At 50.1% G+C, this 12186-nt stretch overlaps 1 protein-coding gene across 1 annotated transcript in view; it reads right to left on the bottom strand.

Annotated features, from left to right (window-relative positions):
- Positions 1 to 213: 213 nt before the first annotated feature.
- LOC140394419 (putative methyltransferase DDB_G0268948) overlaps positions 214 to 12186 on the bottom strand; it is a 227502-nt gene continuing 215529 nt past the window's right edge. The window contains exons 5-6 of the mRNA XM_072481681.1: positions 7222 to 7359; positions 214 to 451 (exon numbers count right to left, since the gene is read on the bottom strand). Coding sequence (XP_072337782.1) covers positions 364 to 451; positions 7222 to 7359 — 226 coding nt within the window. The 3' untranslated portion in view covers positions 214 to 363. The remainder of the gene's footprint in view (positions 452 to 7221; positions 7360 to 12186) is intronic.

Raw genomic sequence — 12186 nt, 5'->3', positions numbered from 1 at the left:
CTGACGGATGAACCCAGCAGAGACCGAGCCACTTCTTCTAACTAGCCATGTGAGATCAAGATAAAGGCCTTATCCATCTGCACAGTGCCGGTTGCCCTGAAGTTAAGTATAGGTTATTGTAGCTGATAGGTGTAGTTTAACTCATAGTAGATTATTGTAGATAACATCATATCATAAATAGAGCCACATTATTTGGCAACAACACTGAATAGGTTGCTGAGCAATAAATCTATTTTTATTGTGTTTAAAAATTGGATCCCATTTCTGATTGAAATCCTGAGCTGGGAGATTCAGAGGGTCTTTCAATGGAGGTTAGTCTGTGAAGGGCGGCTGTGAAAGGCTCTGGGAGACGGCTTGCGAACATCACTCAGGTTTACTGGCCAAGAGACAAAAATATTTGAGACTGAATTCCACAATGGTCTCACTCGACCCTCCAAGTGCGTTTATAAACCTAGAGAGAAAATTAATCAATGTTTAATCTACAGAATCAAACGTATAGAAAGCAATATAGAATCATAGAATTTACAGTGCAGAAGGAGGCCATTCAGCCCATCGAGTCTGCACCAGCCCTTGGAAAGAGCACCCCACTTAAGCCCACACTTCCACCCTATCCCTGTAACCCCAGTAACCCCACCTAACCTTTTTGGGCACTAAGGACAATTTAGCATGGCCAATCCACCTAACCTGCACATCTTTGGACTGTGAGAGGAAACCGGAGCACCCGGAGGAAACCCATCCAGACACGGGGAGAATGTGCAGACTCCGCACAGGCAGTGACCCAAGCCGGGAATCGAACCTGGGACCCTGGAGCTGTGAAGCAACTGGGCTAACCACTGTGCTACTGTGCCGCCCATAAGCCCCTAGTCGCCATATTCTGACTAGGGGAAAGGGGCAGCACGGTAGCACAGTGGCTCAATGTGACTCTGTACTGAAGTGCAGCCTATCGAATAGACAATAAATTGACTGGATCACAGCATCACACAACAGGAAGGGGACCATTCAACCCATCACACATTTGAATGAATAAATAGGAAGGAAAATGTTTCCAGTGGCGGAAGGGTCAGTGGTTCAAAAAGGCAGCTCACCACCGCCTTCTCAAGGGCAATTAGGGAGGGGCAGTAAATGTTGGTCCGACCAGTGAAACCCACATCCTGTGAATGAATAACCTTTAAAAAAAAGCATGTTCAGTTACATTGTAAGTTGTACAACGCTCACTATAAACTCTTAATACATTTGTGATTTAGTGCAGGAAATTCTACCTGGTTACAGGATCCAAGGTGACATTTGAGAGTAGAGAAGCTGGACATTTTTATATTCATGCACAGGGTGTGGAGAACACTCGCAAGGCCAGCGTTTATTGCCCATTCCTAATTGCCCTTTAGAAGGTGGCGGTGGGACTTCCGGGTGCGGCTATGCAGAGCTAGGTCGCATATTCGGTAGCTCCTGCTTGGAACGGACTTTTGGGCTCGTTACAGGGCCCCCACGGCATTTGTTTGCCATTTCCCGGTGTGGGAAGAAGGCTGCAACATTCCCCCGACAGTGTCCCCCAGGAAGGGTATGTCTCTAGGTTGCCAGACACGGCAGAAACAGTAAAAGATTTGGCTGCAACTGCAGGATAAACAGGGCCTCTTCCAGCATGCAGGCGGGGGAAGGGCAAGCTTAAAGCTGCAAGCTGACCTGAGGGCCTGTATCAAAGGTGAATTCTAGCAGCAGAGGGAACAACTGTGAAAAGATCTCATCAAGGCCACTGAAGGGACTTCCGGTTGCGGTGATGCCTAGCTAGCCGCACGCTTCGGCGGCTCCAGCTCCGACGGACCTTCGGGCTCTTTTAAGAGCCCCAACGGGGAATTTTTCGACGACGCAACCCGGTGTGGGGTGTGTGAGAAGGGAGTCCCCCCCCAAACAAAGGAGGAAAATACCGGCGGCGGCGGCTGCAGCGCGAGGAATTGTCGACCAAAGCGTCAGAAAGAGAGAAGTACAAGATGGCGGCGGAGAAAGCGCAGGCGACATGGGGGCCTGAGCAGGATGAAATTGTGAGACGGTGCGTGGAGCTGCTGAAGAGGGAGGCGCTGACCCCGATGCTACAGGCAATTGAGGGGCTCAAGGAGACACTAAAGACCCAGGAGACTGAGCTCCGCGTGGTGGAGCAGAAGGTGACAGATATTGAGGACGAGATCCTGGGCCTGGCGGTTAAGACACAGACGCACGAGGCACTTCACAAAAAGTGTACTGAAAGGATCGAGGCCCTAGAAAACGGAGCGCGAAGGAAGAACCTTCGGATACTGGGTCTCCCTGAGGGTGTGGAAGGAGTGGACTGTGGAGCATACGCAAGTACGATGCTGAGCTCCCTGATGGGTGCTGAGGCCCCTACGGGCCCCTTGGAGGTGGAGTGGGCAAATCGGATTCCGGCGAGAAGACCAAAAGCGGGAGAACCACCCAGGGCGATAATCGTGCGATTTTACCACCTTAAGGATAGAGAAGAGGTCCTGAGATGGGCTAAAAAGGTGCGGAGTAGCAGATGGGAGAATGCAGTGGTACGGGTATACCAGGATTGGAGTGCGGAGGTGGCGAGAAGGAGGGCGAGCGTCAACCGAGCCAAAGAGGTATTGCATAAAAGGAGGGTGAAGTTCGGGATGCTTCAGCCGGCAAGACTATGGGTCACGTATCAGGAGAGACACCATTATATCGAGACGGCGGAGGAAGCATGGACCTTCATCAAAGAAGAGAAATTGGATCGGAACTGAGGGACTGATGCTGCAGGAAATGTTATTGTTAATGTTATGGTTGAAGTTAATTGAGAAGTAAACAGGGAAGGGGGGAGACATTGGGGAAATGTGGGCGCCGGTGAGGGGGGAAAGACGGGACATAGTTGGAGAATGGGGAAGGGGAGGGGGAGGGGAAAGGGAGCTGCGCCATAAGAGGCGGGTCAGGTAAAGGGATGTTCCCGCGCCAGAAAGAATAAGGCGGGAAGACAGGCGCAAGGCGGATGGGAGTTCCCCACACGGGGGGGTCGAGGAGTGAGCAGGAGTAGCCGGGGTCAGTTGAAGTCAGCTGACTTACGGAAGTAATATGGGGGAGCAATCATGCTAGAAAGAGATCTAGCGGGGGGGGGGGGGGGGGGGGGGGGAGTGGGGGGGGGGGGACAACTGGGTTGCTGCTGCGGAAATCCAAAAGGAAATGGCTAAAGAGTGGGCGGGCGGGGATGGTGTGCGACGCTGGGGGAGCAAGCGGGAGCGCGGAGGCGGGATATGGGACTGGCCTAGAGAAGGTAATGGCTAGTCGACACGGGAGGGGGGCAGGTAGCCCCCTAGTGAGGCTGATCACGTGGAACGTGAGAGGCCTGAACGGACCGATAAAAAGGGCCCGAGTGCTCGCGCATTTGAAAGGACTAAGGGCAGACGTGGTTATGCTCCAAGAGACGCACCTAAAGGTGGCGGACCAAGTTAGGTTAAGGAAAGGATGGGTGGGACAGGTGTTCCACTCAGGACTGGACGCAAAGAATAGAGGGGTGGCCATTTTGGTGGGGAAACGGGTAGCATTTGAAGCAAAGAACATCGTAGCAGATAGCGGAGGTTGATATGTAATGGTGAGTGGCAGGCTGGAGGGAATGGAGGTCGTGTTGGTTAATGTGTGTGCCCCAAACTGGGACGATGCGGGATTTATGAGACGGATGCTGGGGCGTATACCGGACCTGGAGGTAGGAAACTTGATTTTAGGGGGGGACTTTAATACGGTGCTGGACCCGGGGCTAGATAGATCCAGCTCAAGGACCGGAAGAAGGCCGGCAGCGGCCAAGGTACTTAAGGGGTTTATGGACCAAATGGGGGGAGTGGATCCATGGCGATTTCTTAGACCTAGGGCTAGGGAGTTTTCCTTCTTCTCCCATGTCCATAAAGTGTACTCCCGGATAGATTTTTTTGTTTTGGGAAGGTCGTTGATCTCTAGGGTGGAAGAAGCTGAATACTCAGCCAATGTGGGATCATGCCCCACATTGGGTGGACCTGGAATTAGGAGAGGAAAGGGAGCAGAGAACACTCTGGCGATTAGATGTGGGACTGATGGCGGATGAGGGAGTGTGTGCAAGAGTGCGGGGGTGTATTGAGAGATACCTGGAGGCCAATGACGACGGCGAGGTCCCTGTGGGAGTGGTATGGGAAGCACTAAAAGCGGTGGTCAGAGGAGAGCTAATCTCCATTGGGGCCCACAAAAGGAAAACAGAGGCCAAGGAAAGGGAAAGATTACTGGGGGAGATTTTAAGGGTGGATAGGGAATTTGCAGAGACCCCGTAGGAGGAATTGTACAGGGAGAGGAGACGACTCCAGACGGAATTTGACCTTCTGACCACCAGTACTGTGGAGGAAGGCACAGGGGAGGAGGTATGAATATGGGGAAAAGGCTAGTCGCCTGTTGGCTCATCAATTGCGAAAGAGGGCAGCAGGAGGAATTAGAGACAAAAGGGGAGACACGGTGCGAAGGGCAGGAAAGATAAATGAGGTGTTCAAGACCTTCTATGAGGAACTGTATAGGTCTCAACCCCCAGAGGGAGAGAAGGGGATACGGCAGTTCCTGGACCAATTGAGGTTCCCGAAATTGGAGGAGCAGGAGGTGGTAGGCCTGGGGGCACCGATTGGGGCGGACAAGGTTATTAAGGGACTGGGAAGCATGCAAGCAGGGAAGGCCCCGGGACCAGACGGGTTCCCGGCGGAATATTACAGAAAATATGTGGACTTGTTGGCCCCGTTGATGGTGAGGACGTTCAATGAGGCCAGGGAAGGGGGGACTCTACCCCCGACGATGTTGGAGGCGACGATATCGTTAATTTTGAAGAGGGATAAAGATCCGTTGCAGTGCGGGTCCTATAGACCCATTTCATTATTGACCATGGACCCCAAATTGTTGGCAAAGGTACTGGCATCGAGGATAGCGGACTGTGTCCCGAGGATGGTGCACGAAAACCAGACAGGGTTCGTAAAAGGGAGACAACTGAATGTTAACGTGCGACGACTATTAGGGGTGATAATGATGCCCCCAGTGGAGGGGGAGGCAGAGATAGTGGCGGCAATGGACGCAGAGAAGGCATTTGATAGGGTGGAGTGGGAGTATTTATGGGAAATGTTAAGGAGGTTTGGGTTTGGGAACGGGTTTATTCGCTGGGTTAGACTACCTAATGGGGCACCGACGGCAAGCGTAGTTACAGGTCGACATAGATCGGAGTATTTCCGATTATATAGGGGAACAAGACAGGGATGCCCGCTGTCTCCATTGTTGTTTGCATTGGCAATTGAACCTCTGGCCATGGCGCTGAGAGACTCCAGGAACTGGAGAGGGGTGATTAGAGCGGGAGAAGAACACCGAGTCTCGTTATACGCGGATGACCTATTGTTATACGTGTCGGACCCAGCGGGGGGGATGATAGAGGTTATGCGAATTTTGAGGGGGTTCAGGGATTTCTCGGGGTATAGGCTAAACATGGGGAAGAGTGAATTATTTGTGATACATCCAGGGGACCAGAGTAGAGAGATAGAAGGCTTGCCTCTAAGGAAAGTGGAAAGAAACTTCCAATACCTGGGGATTCAGATCACTAGGAGCTGAGGAACCTTGCACAGACTTAATCTGACATGGTTGGTAGAACAAATGGAGGAGGACTTCAAGAGGTGGGACATGCAGCCTCTATCGCTGGCGGGCAGGGTGCAAGCAATTAAGATGATGGTCCTCCCGAGGTTCTTATTTGTATTTCAATGTCTCCCTATACTAATCACCAAGACCTTTTTTAATAAAGTAGACAGGAGCATCACAAGCTTCGTGTGGGCAGGGAAAGTTCCGAGAGTAAGGAGGGGGTTCCTTCAGCGTAGTAGGGACAGAGGAGGATTGGCACTACCGAACTTGGGCGATTACTATTGGGCCGCCAATGTGACAATGATACGTAAATGGATGATGGAGGGTGAGGGAGTGGCGTGGAAAAGACTGGAGAGAAAGTCCTGTAAAGGGACGAGTTTAGAGGCGCTGGTGACGGTGCCGCTACCGATCTCACCTAAAAAGTTTACCACGAACCCGGTGGTGGCGGCAACATTGAATATCTGGGGACAGTGGAGGCGGCAGAGAGGGGTGTGGGGAGCCCTGGTGGGGTCCCCAATTAGGAACAACCATTGGTTCGCCCCAGGAAGAATGGATGGAGGATTTCAGAGCTGGTACCAGTTGGGAATTAGGAGGGTGGGAGATTTATTTATAGATGGGACTTTTGCGAGCTTGGGAGCATTGGAGGAAAAGTATAAGTTGCCCCGGGGAAATTTCTTGAGATATATGCAGGTTTTAGTTTAGTTTAGGTCAAAGATAATGGGGTTTTGTTACTTGTGTATTGTTAAAAATTTCTGTATTGTTATTGCTGCGTTTGCTTTGTAAGAGGGGAAAAATTGTTGTTTGGGAAAAATTTTTCAATAAAACATATTTTAAAAAAAAAGAAGGTGGCGGTGAGCCGCCTTCTTGAACCGCTGCCATCTCTATGGTGTAGGTACATCCACAATGCTGTTAGGGAGGGAGTTCCAGGATTCTGACTCAGCGGCAGTGAAGGAACGGCCGATATATTTCCAAGTCAGGAGGGTGAGTGACTTGGAGGGGGACCTCCAGGTGGTGGTGTTCCCAGGTATCTGCTGCCCTTGTCCTTCCAGGTGGACATGGGTTTGTAAATTGACGGTTCAGTCAAGGTGAAGGTTTGGGGAATGAAATCTGTCAAAACTGAAGATATTACAGCTGATCAAAGGAGGTTTTGCTGTGGAACATACTTTGTAACAGAGGACAGGAAAGTTTAAAAAGCAGATGTTCAAAAAATACTTCAGAATTTAACATGGGTTGGCCTTTAAGTGCAATTATTATCGGTCTCATTTTATGTCTAATGTCTCTAAAATTCAATAAGTGCCTCTGAAATTTACTATCTTGTATCTTCATTATCAGTTACCTGTATATAATTTGCCAGATTACCTATTTGATCAAACGTATCTGTCAGTCCCCAGAATTTAACTGTCTGCTCATCTGACCAGTTCCTTCAGCCTTTCCGAATCTGAGTCATTCACATGAATTAGGGGCGTGAGGGGGTCTCCAAACATTGACCCTGTGGGCCAGCCTCTGTGAGTCACTGGGAGCCCTTAGCTAACCTCATACTATGGTCCAATTAAACATTAGGAGACAGATCGGCAGAAAGGGTGTGGTTTTCATAAAGTTTTATACCTTTGTTCAATTTTGTCCAGTGAGGCTTTAGCATTTTCCGGATCATTCTTCAGGTAGATTTGATATATACCGAAGGATTTCACAAATCCCCTGAGCCATGAGACAGGTTTTTTGAACTTGATGTAGATGTCTTCAGCTCTGTGTTAAAGAAGATGTTGTTAATGTAGGAACAAAACACTAATGTTGCACTGTCATGACACTCTTGGCTTGTGTGTGGTCAATTCAAGCCCCACTGGACCTGAAGTCTCAGCACAGGGGAAATAAGATTTTGTGCGTGATCTATCGGCCCCATCGCTGCGGACCCGGGACGCGGCGAGGCCGGTAAATCTCACGCAAGGCCTCTCGTGTGAGATTTATTTGGCTCATCACGCCTTGCACGATCTAACGAGATCTCACAATCTAGATCTCGTCCTCACTGGATGTGATCCAGTTTTGCATATTCAAGTGAGCAGCTAGTGTAACTTGTATGGCTCTATGCAGGATCGACCCAGTGCCCGGGACATAATAGCCTCGCCTCGGAGACCCTGAGCGGGTGGTGTTTGGCATTGTTTCCACAAACATGGACCAAGTGTACCAACACTTGGGGAGGTCTTACAGGCTTTCGAGGGCCTCTGGATAGTCGGGCTCTGGGTAGGGTGGAACCCTGGCACCTCCGATTCCACCCTGGTACTGCCGATCTGGCACCTTGGCAGTGACACACGGGCATTCTGGCTGTGTCACCTGGGTGCCACCCTAGCAATGTCACAGTGCCCAGGTGGCACTGCCAGGCTGTCAGGGGCACTGCCAGGGTGCCAGTACCAAGGTGCCCAGGTGGCATTTTTCCATGCCGGGAATCGGGCCTGCGGGTGCCCTGCCTGTATGAGGTGGGATGTGGGGTGCTCAATGAGCCCGTAATTGGTGATCTGAGTCTTTGGGGGGTCTGGTATCCGTGGTGAGGGAGTTGTGAGATAGGGGCGCCATTTAAAAGTCCCCCCCCCTCCCCTGATCTCTTCCTGCATGGAGCAGAGATTGTTAGTTCAGGAAATGGGACTAAGTGCGGCCTCGGCGGGGCTCCCAGGGCCGGGAAATACCCGGCTAAACGCACCCGACATGGGACTCTTTTTCATTTCCATTAAATTAATTTAAAAAAACAAAGTCCTTGGTTGAGTCCAATAAACTACAGCCACCAGGTTTGTAATTTTAACACAAGTAATCTTCTATTATGTACAGTATTATAATTAAACGGACAGAACATGTAAATGGCTATCGACTACCCCCTTGCCAATCCCCTCCCCTTTCTAACTTCCCCCACACACAAAGAAACAACACAGAGGGGAAAGGATGGTGGAAAGGGAAAGAAAGTAATAACAAAAATAAAAGGATCTATTTTTAAATATTTTTTATTCTCCTCCTTTTTCACATTTTCTCCCAAATTTACACCCAACAATAAACAATAATCAGTAACGAATGTAATGTCAATCCCCATATCGATAACAACGATCCCATCCTCCCACCAACTCCCAATCATTAGCAAAACATAAACAAATGACAAAAAAGAATCAGGAATCACCCATCGTCACCATTAACACACACAGCCCCCCTCCCCCCAACCCTCCCAGCACCCCCACTAATGTTCGATGTAATCCAATTTTCAAAAGTGCAGAATGAATAACGCCCATGGATTGTAGAAACCCTCCATCTTTCCCCTCAGTTCAAATTTGACCTATTCAAGGGTTAAGAATTCCAGCAGGTCCCCCCGCCACGCCAGGGCACAGGGTGGAGAGGTTGATCTCCTCCCTAACAGGATCCGCCTTTGGGCGATCAACGAGGCGAAGGCTACAACATCTGCCTCCGCGCCCGTTTCCAACCCCGGCTGGTCCGACACCCCGAATATGCCCTCCCGAGGGCCCGGGTCCAGTTTCACGTGCACCACTTTAGAGATTACCCTAAACACCTCCTTCCAGTAATCCACCAGCTTTGGACAGGACCAAAACATATGAACGTTCACACACATCTTCGACCTCCTCAAAGAGCTGGCTCATCCCCACCGTTGTAAGGTGTGCTCTATACACCGTCTTCAGCTGTATCAGCCCCAACCTCACACATGAGGTGGAGGCGTTCACCCTCCGGAGCACCTCACACCAGACCCCTTCCTCCATACCCTCTCCCAACTCTTCCTCCCACTTTGCCTTGATCCCTTCTAGCGGCACCTTCTCCTCCTCCAAAATAGCCCTGTGAACTGTCGATACTACTCTCTTCTCCAGTCCCCCTGTCGTCAGCACCTCCTCCAGCAATGTGGAAGCCGGCTCTACTGGAAAGCTCTGTATCTCCTTTCTGGCAAAGTCTCGAACCTGCATGTATCTAAATATTTCCCCCTGCTCCAGCCCATACTTCACTCCCAGCTCTTTCAATTTTTGGTTTCGTTTTAGTGTTGGAGCTGCAGCCAGCCAAAGAAGGTGTAATTTTGATCTCTCCGCCATCTAAAGACTATCTTTAGATCATTTGGTGAATTCAGAGTGATAACTGCTCTCAGTAGGGAATTTAAACCTGATGTGTTTCTGCAAAAAGGGTTATTTTTGTCTTATGGATGTTGCAAGGAAAGATTAAGAGTTATTCAGAGAGTACTGTATTCTTTGGGGGATTTATTGGTGTTGATAGTTGTTAAGATGTTTACTGTGGGTTTATAAAGTGTTAACTGGTTTCATAAATAAACATTGTTTGAATTTAAAGGTACTGTAGATTTCTGGTGCATCACACCTGCAGAATAGGCCCGTGCGTTTCCCCATAACCACTTTCAAAGTTGTGGGTCAGATAAACTCCATGATACACTTTGGGGTTCTCTAAACCCTGGCCCATAACATGACACACTTGGTTCCGTCACGTATAATAACAAGTCATCGGCATATAAGGACACCCTATGCTCTTTCCCCCCCACCCCCGCACTATCCCTTTCCATACCCCGAATTTCTTAACATGATGGCCAATGGCTCAATCGCGAGTACAAACAGCAGGGGGGACATAGGACATCTCTGCCGAGTCCCACGATGGAGTGGAAAGTATTCTGAGCTGATGTTATTTGTACGAACACTCGCCCTCGGCTCCTTATATAATAGCTTTACCCAGTCCACAAATCTGGGTCCAATCTCAAACCGCTCCAGAACTGCCATCAAGTACCCCCTTTCTAACCGGTCAAACGCTTTCTTGGTGTCCAATGCCACAACCATCTGTTTCCTCCCCCTCCGTCGGCACCATAACCACATTCAATACCCTCCTAATGCTTGAAAAAAGCTGCCTCCCTCTCACAAATCCCGTCTGATCTTCACCTATCACCTTCGTGAGGCACTCCTCCAGCCTACCTGCCAGTACCTTCGCCAATATCTTTGCGCCCACGTTCAAAAGTGATATGGGCCTATACGACCCACACTCCCTCGGATCCTTATCTTTCTGAAGTAACAGGGAAATCGATGCCTGCCCCAAAGTTTGTTGTAACACCCCCTTTCCTATTGCCTCCTCAAACATCCCCATCATCAGGGGTGTCAGCTTATCCTTGAATTTTTTATAATATTCCACCGGAAACCCATCCGGCCCTGCCACCTTCCCCGACTGCATCCTCCCAATCGCATCCTTTATCTCCTGCTCCACTATCGCTCCTTCTAATGTAGCCCTGTCCCCCTCCCCTAACCTCGGGTACTCCAGCTCATCTAGAAATTCCTGCAGCCTCCCCGAGGTGGCTCTGACCTGCACACCATCTCACAGAATTCTTTAAAGATCTTGTTTTTAAAAAAATATATTTTATTGAAAATTTTTTCCCGAACAACATTTTTCCCTCTTACAAAACAAACGGAACGATAACAAAATAGAAATTTTTAACAATACACAAGTAACAAAACCCCATTATCTATTGACCTATACTAAACTAACCCCCCCCCCACTCCCCCCTCCACCCCTTCCCCCTGGGTTGCTGCTGCTGGTCATCTGTCTTCCCTCTAACTTTCCCTTAGGTAGTCGAGAAATGGCTGCCACCGCCTTGTGAACCCTTGAGCTGATCCTCTCAGGGCAAACTTTATCTGCTCCAGTTTAATAAACCCCGCCATATCGTTTACCCAGGCCTCCAGTCCGGGGGATTTCGCCTCCTTCCACATAAGTAGGATCCTGCGCCGGGCTACTAGGGACGCAAAGGCCACGACATCGGCCTCTTTCGCCTCCTGCACTCCCGGCTCTTCCGCAACTCCAAATAGAGCTAACCCCCAGCCTGGTTTGACCTGGGCATTCACCACCTGCGAGATCATTCCCGTCACTCCCTTCCAACATCCTTCCAGTGCCGGGCACGCCCAAAACATATGTGCGTGGTTTGCCGGGCTCCCGCCACACCTCCCACATCTGTTCTCCACTCCAAAGAACCTGCTCAATCTTGCCCCCGTTATGTGTGCTCTATGTAGCACCTTAAATTGAATCAGGCTAAGCCTGGCGCATGAGGAAGAGGAGTTTACCCTGCTTAGGGCATCAGCCCACATACCCTCTTCTATCTCCTCCCCTAATTCTTCTTCCCACTTTCCCTTTAGTTCTCCCACCGACTCCTCCCCCTCTTCCCTCATCTCTCTGTAAATCTCTGACACTTTGCCCTCTCCGACCCACACCCCTGAAAGCACCCTGTCCTGTATCCCCTGTGTCGCGAGCAACGGAAATTCCCTCACCTGTTGTCTAGTAAACGCCCTCACCTGCATATATCTCAAGAAATTTCCCCGGGGTAAATTATACTTTTCCTCCAATGCTCCCAAGCTCGCAAAAGTCCCATCTATGAATAAATCTCCCACCTTCCTAATTCCCAACTGGTACCAGCTCTGAAATCCTCCATCCATTGTTCCTGGGGCGAACCTATGGTTGTTCCTGATAGGGGACCCCACCAGGGCTCCCCGCACCCCTCTCTGTCGCCTCCACTGTCCCCATATGTTCAGTGTTGCCGCCACCACCGGGTTCGTGGTATAC

Source organism: Scyliorhinus torazame, chromosome 2 (genome assembly GCF_047496885.1).
Source record: "Scyliorhinus torazame isolate Kashiwa2021f chromosome 2, sScyTor2.1, whole genome shotgun sequence".
NCBI lineage: Eukaryota > Metazoa > Chordata > Chondrichthyes > Carcharhiniformes > Scyliorhinidae > Scyliorhinus > Scyliorhinus torazame.
The sequence above is the reverse complement of the archived record's forward strand: the minus strand, read 5'-3'. Positions and strand labels throughout refer to the sequence as shown.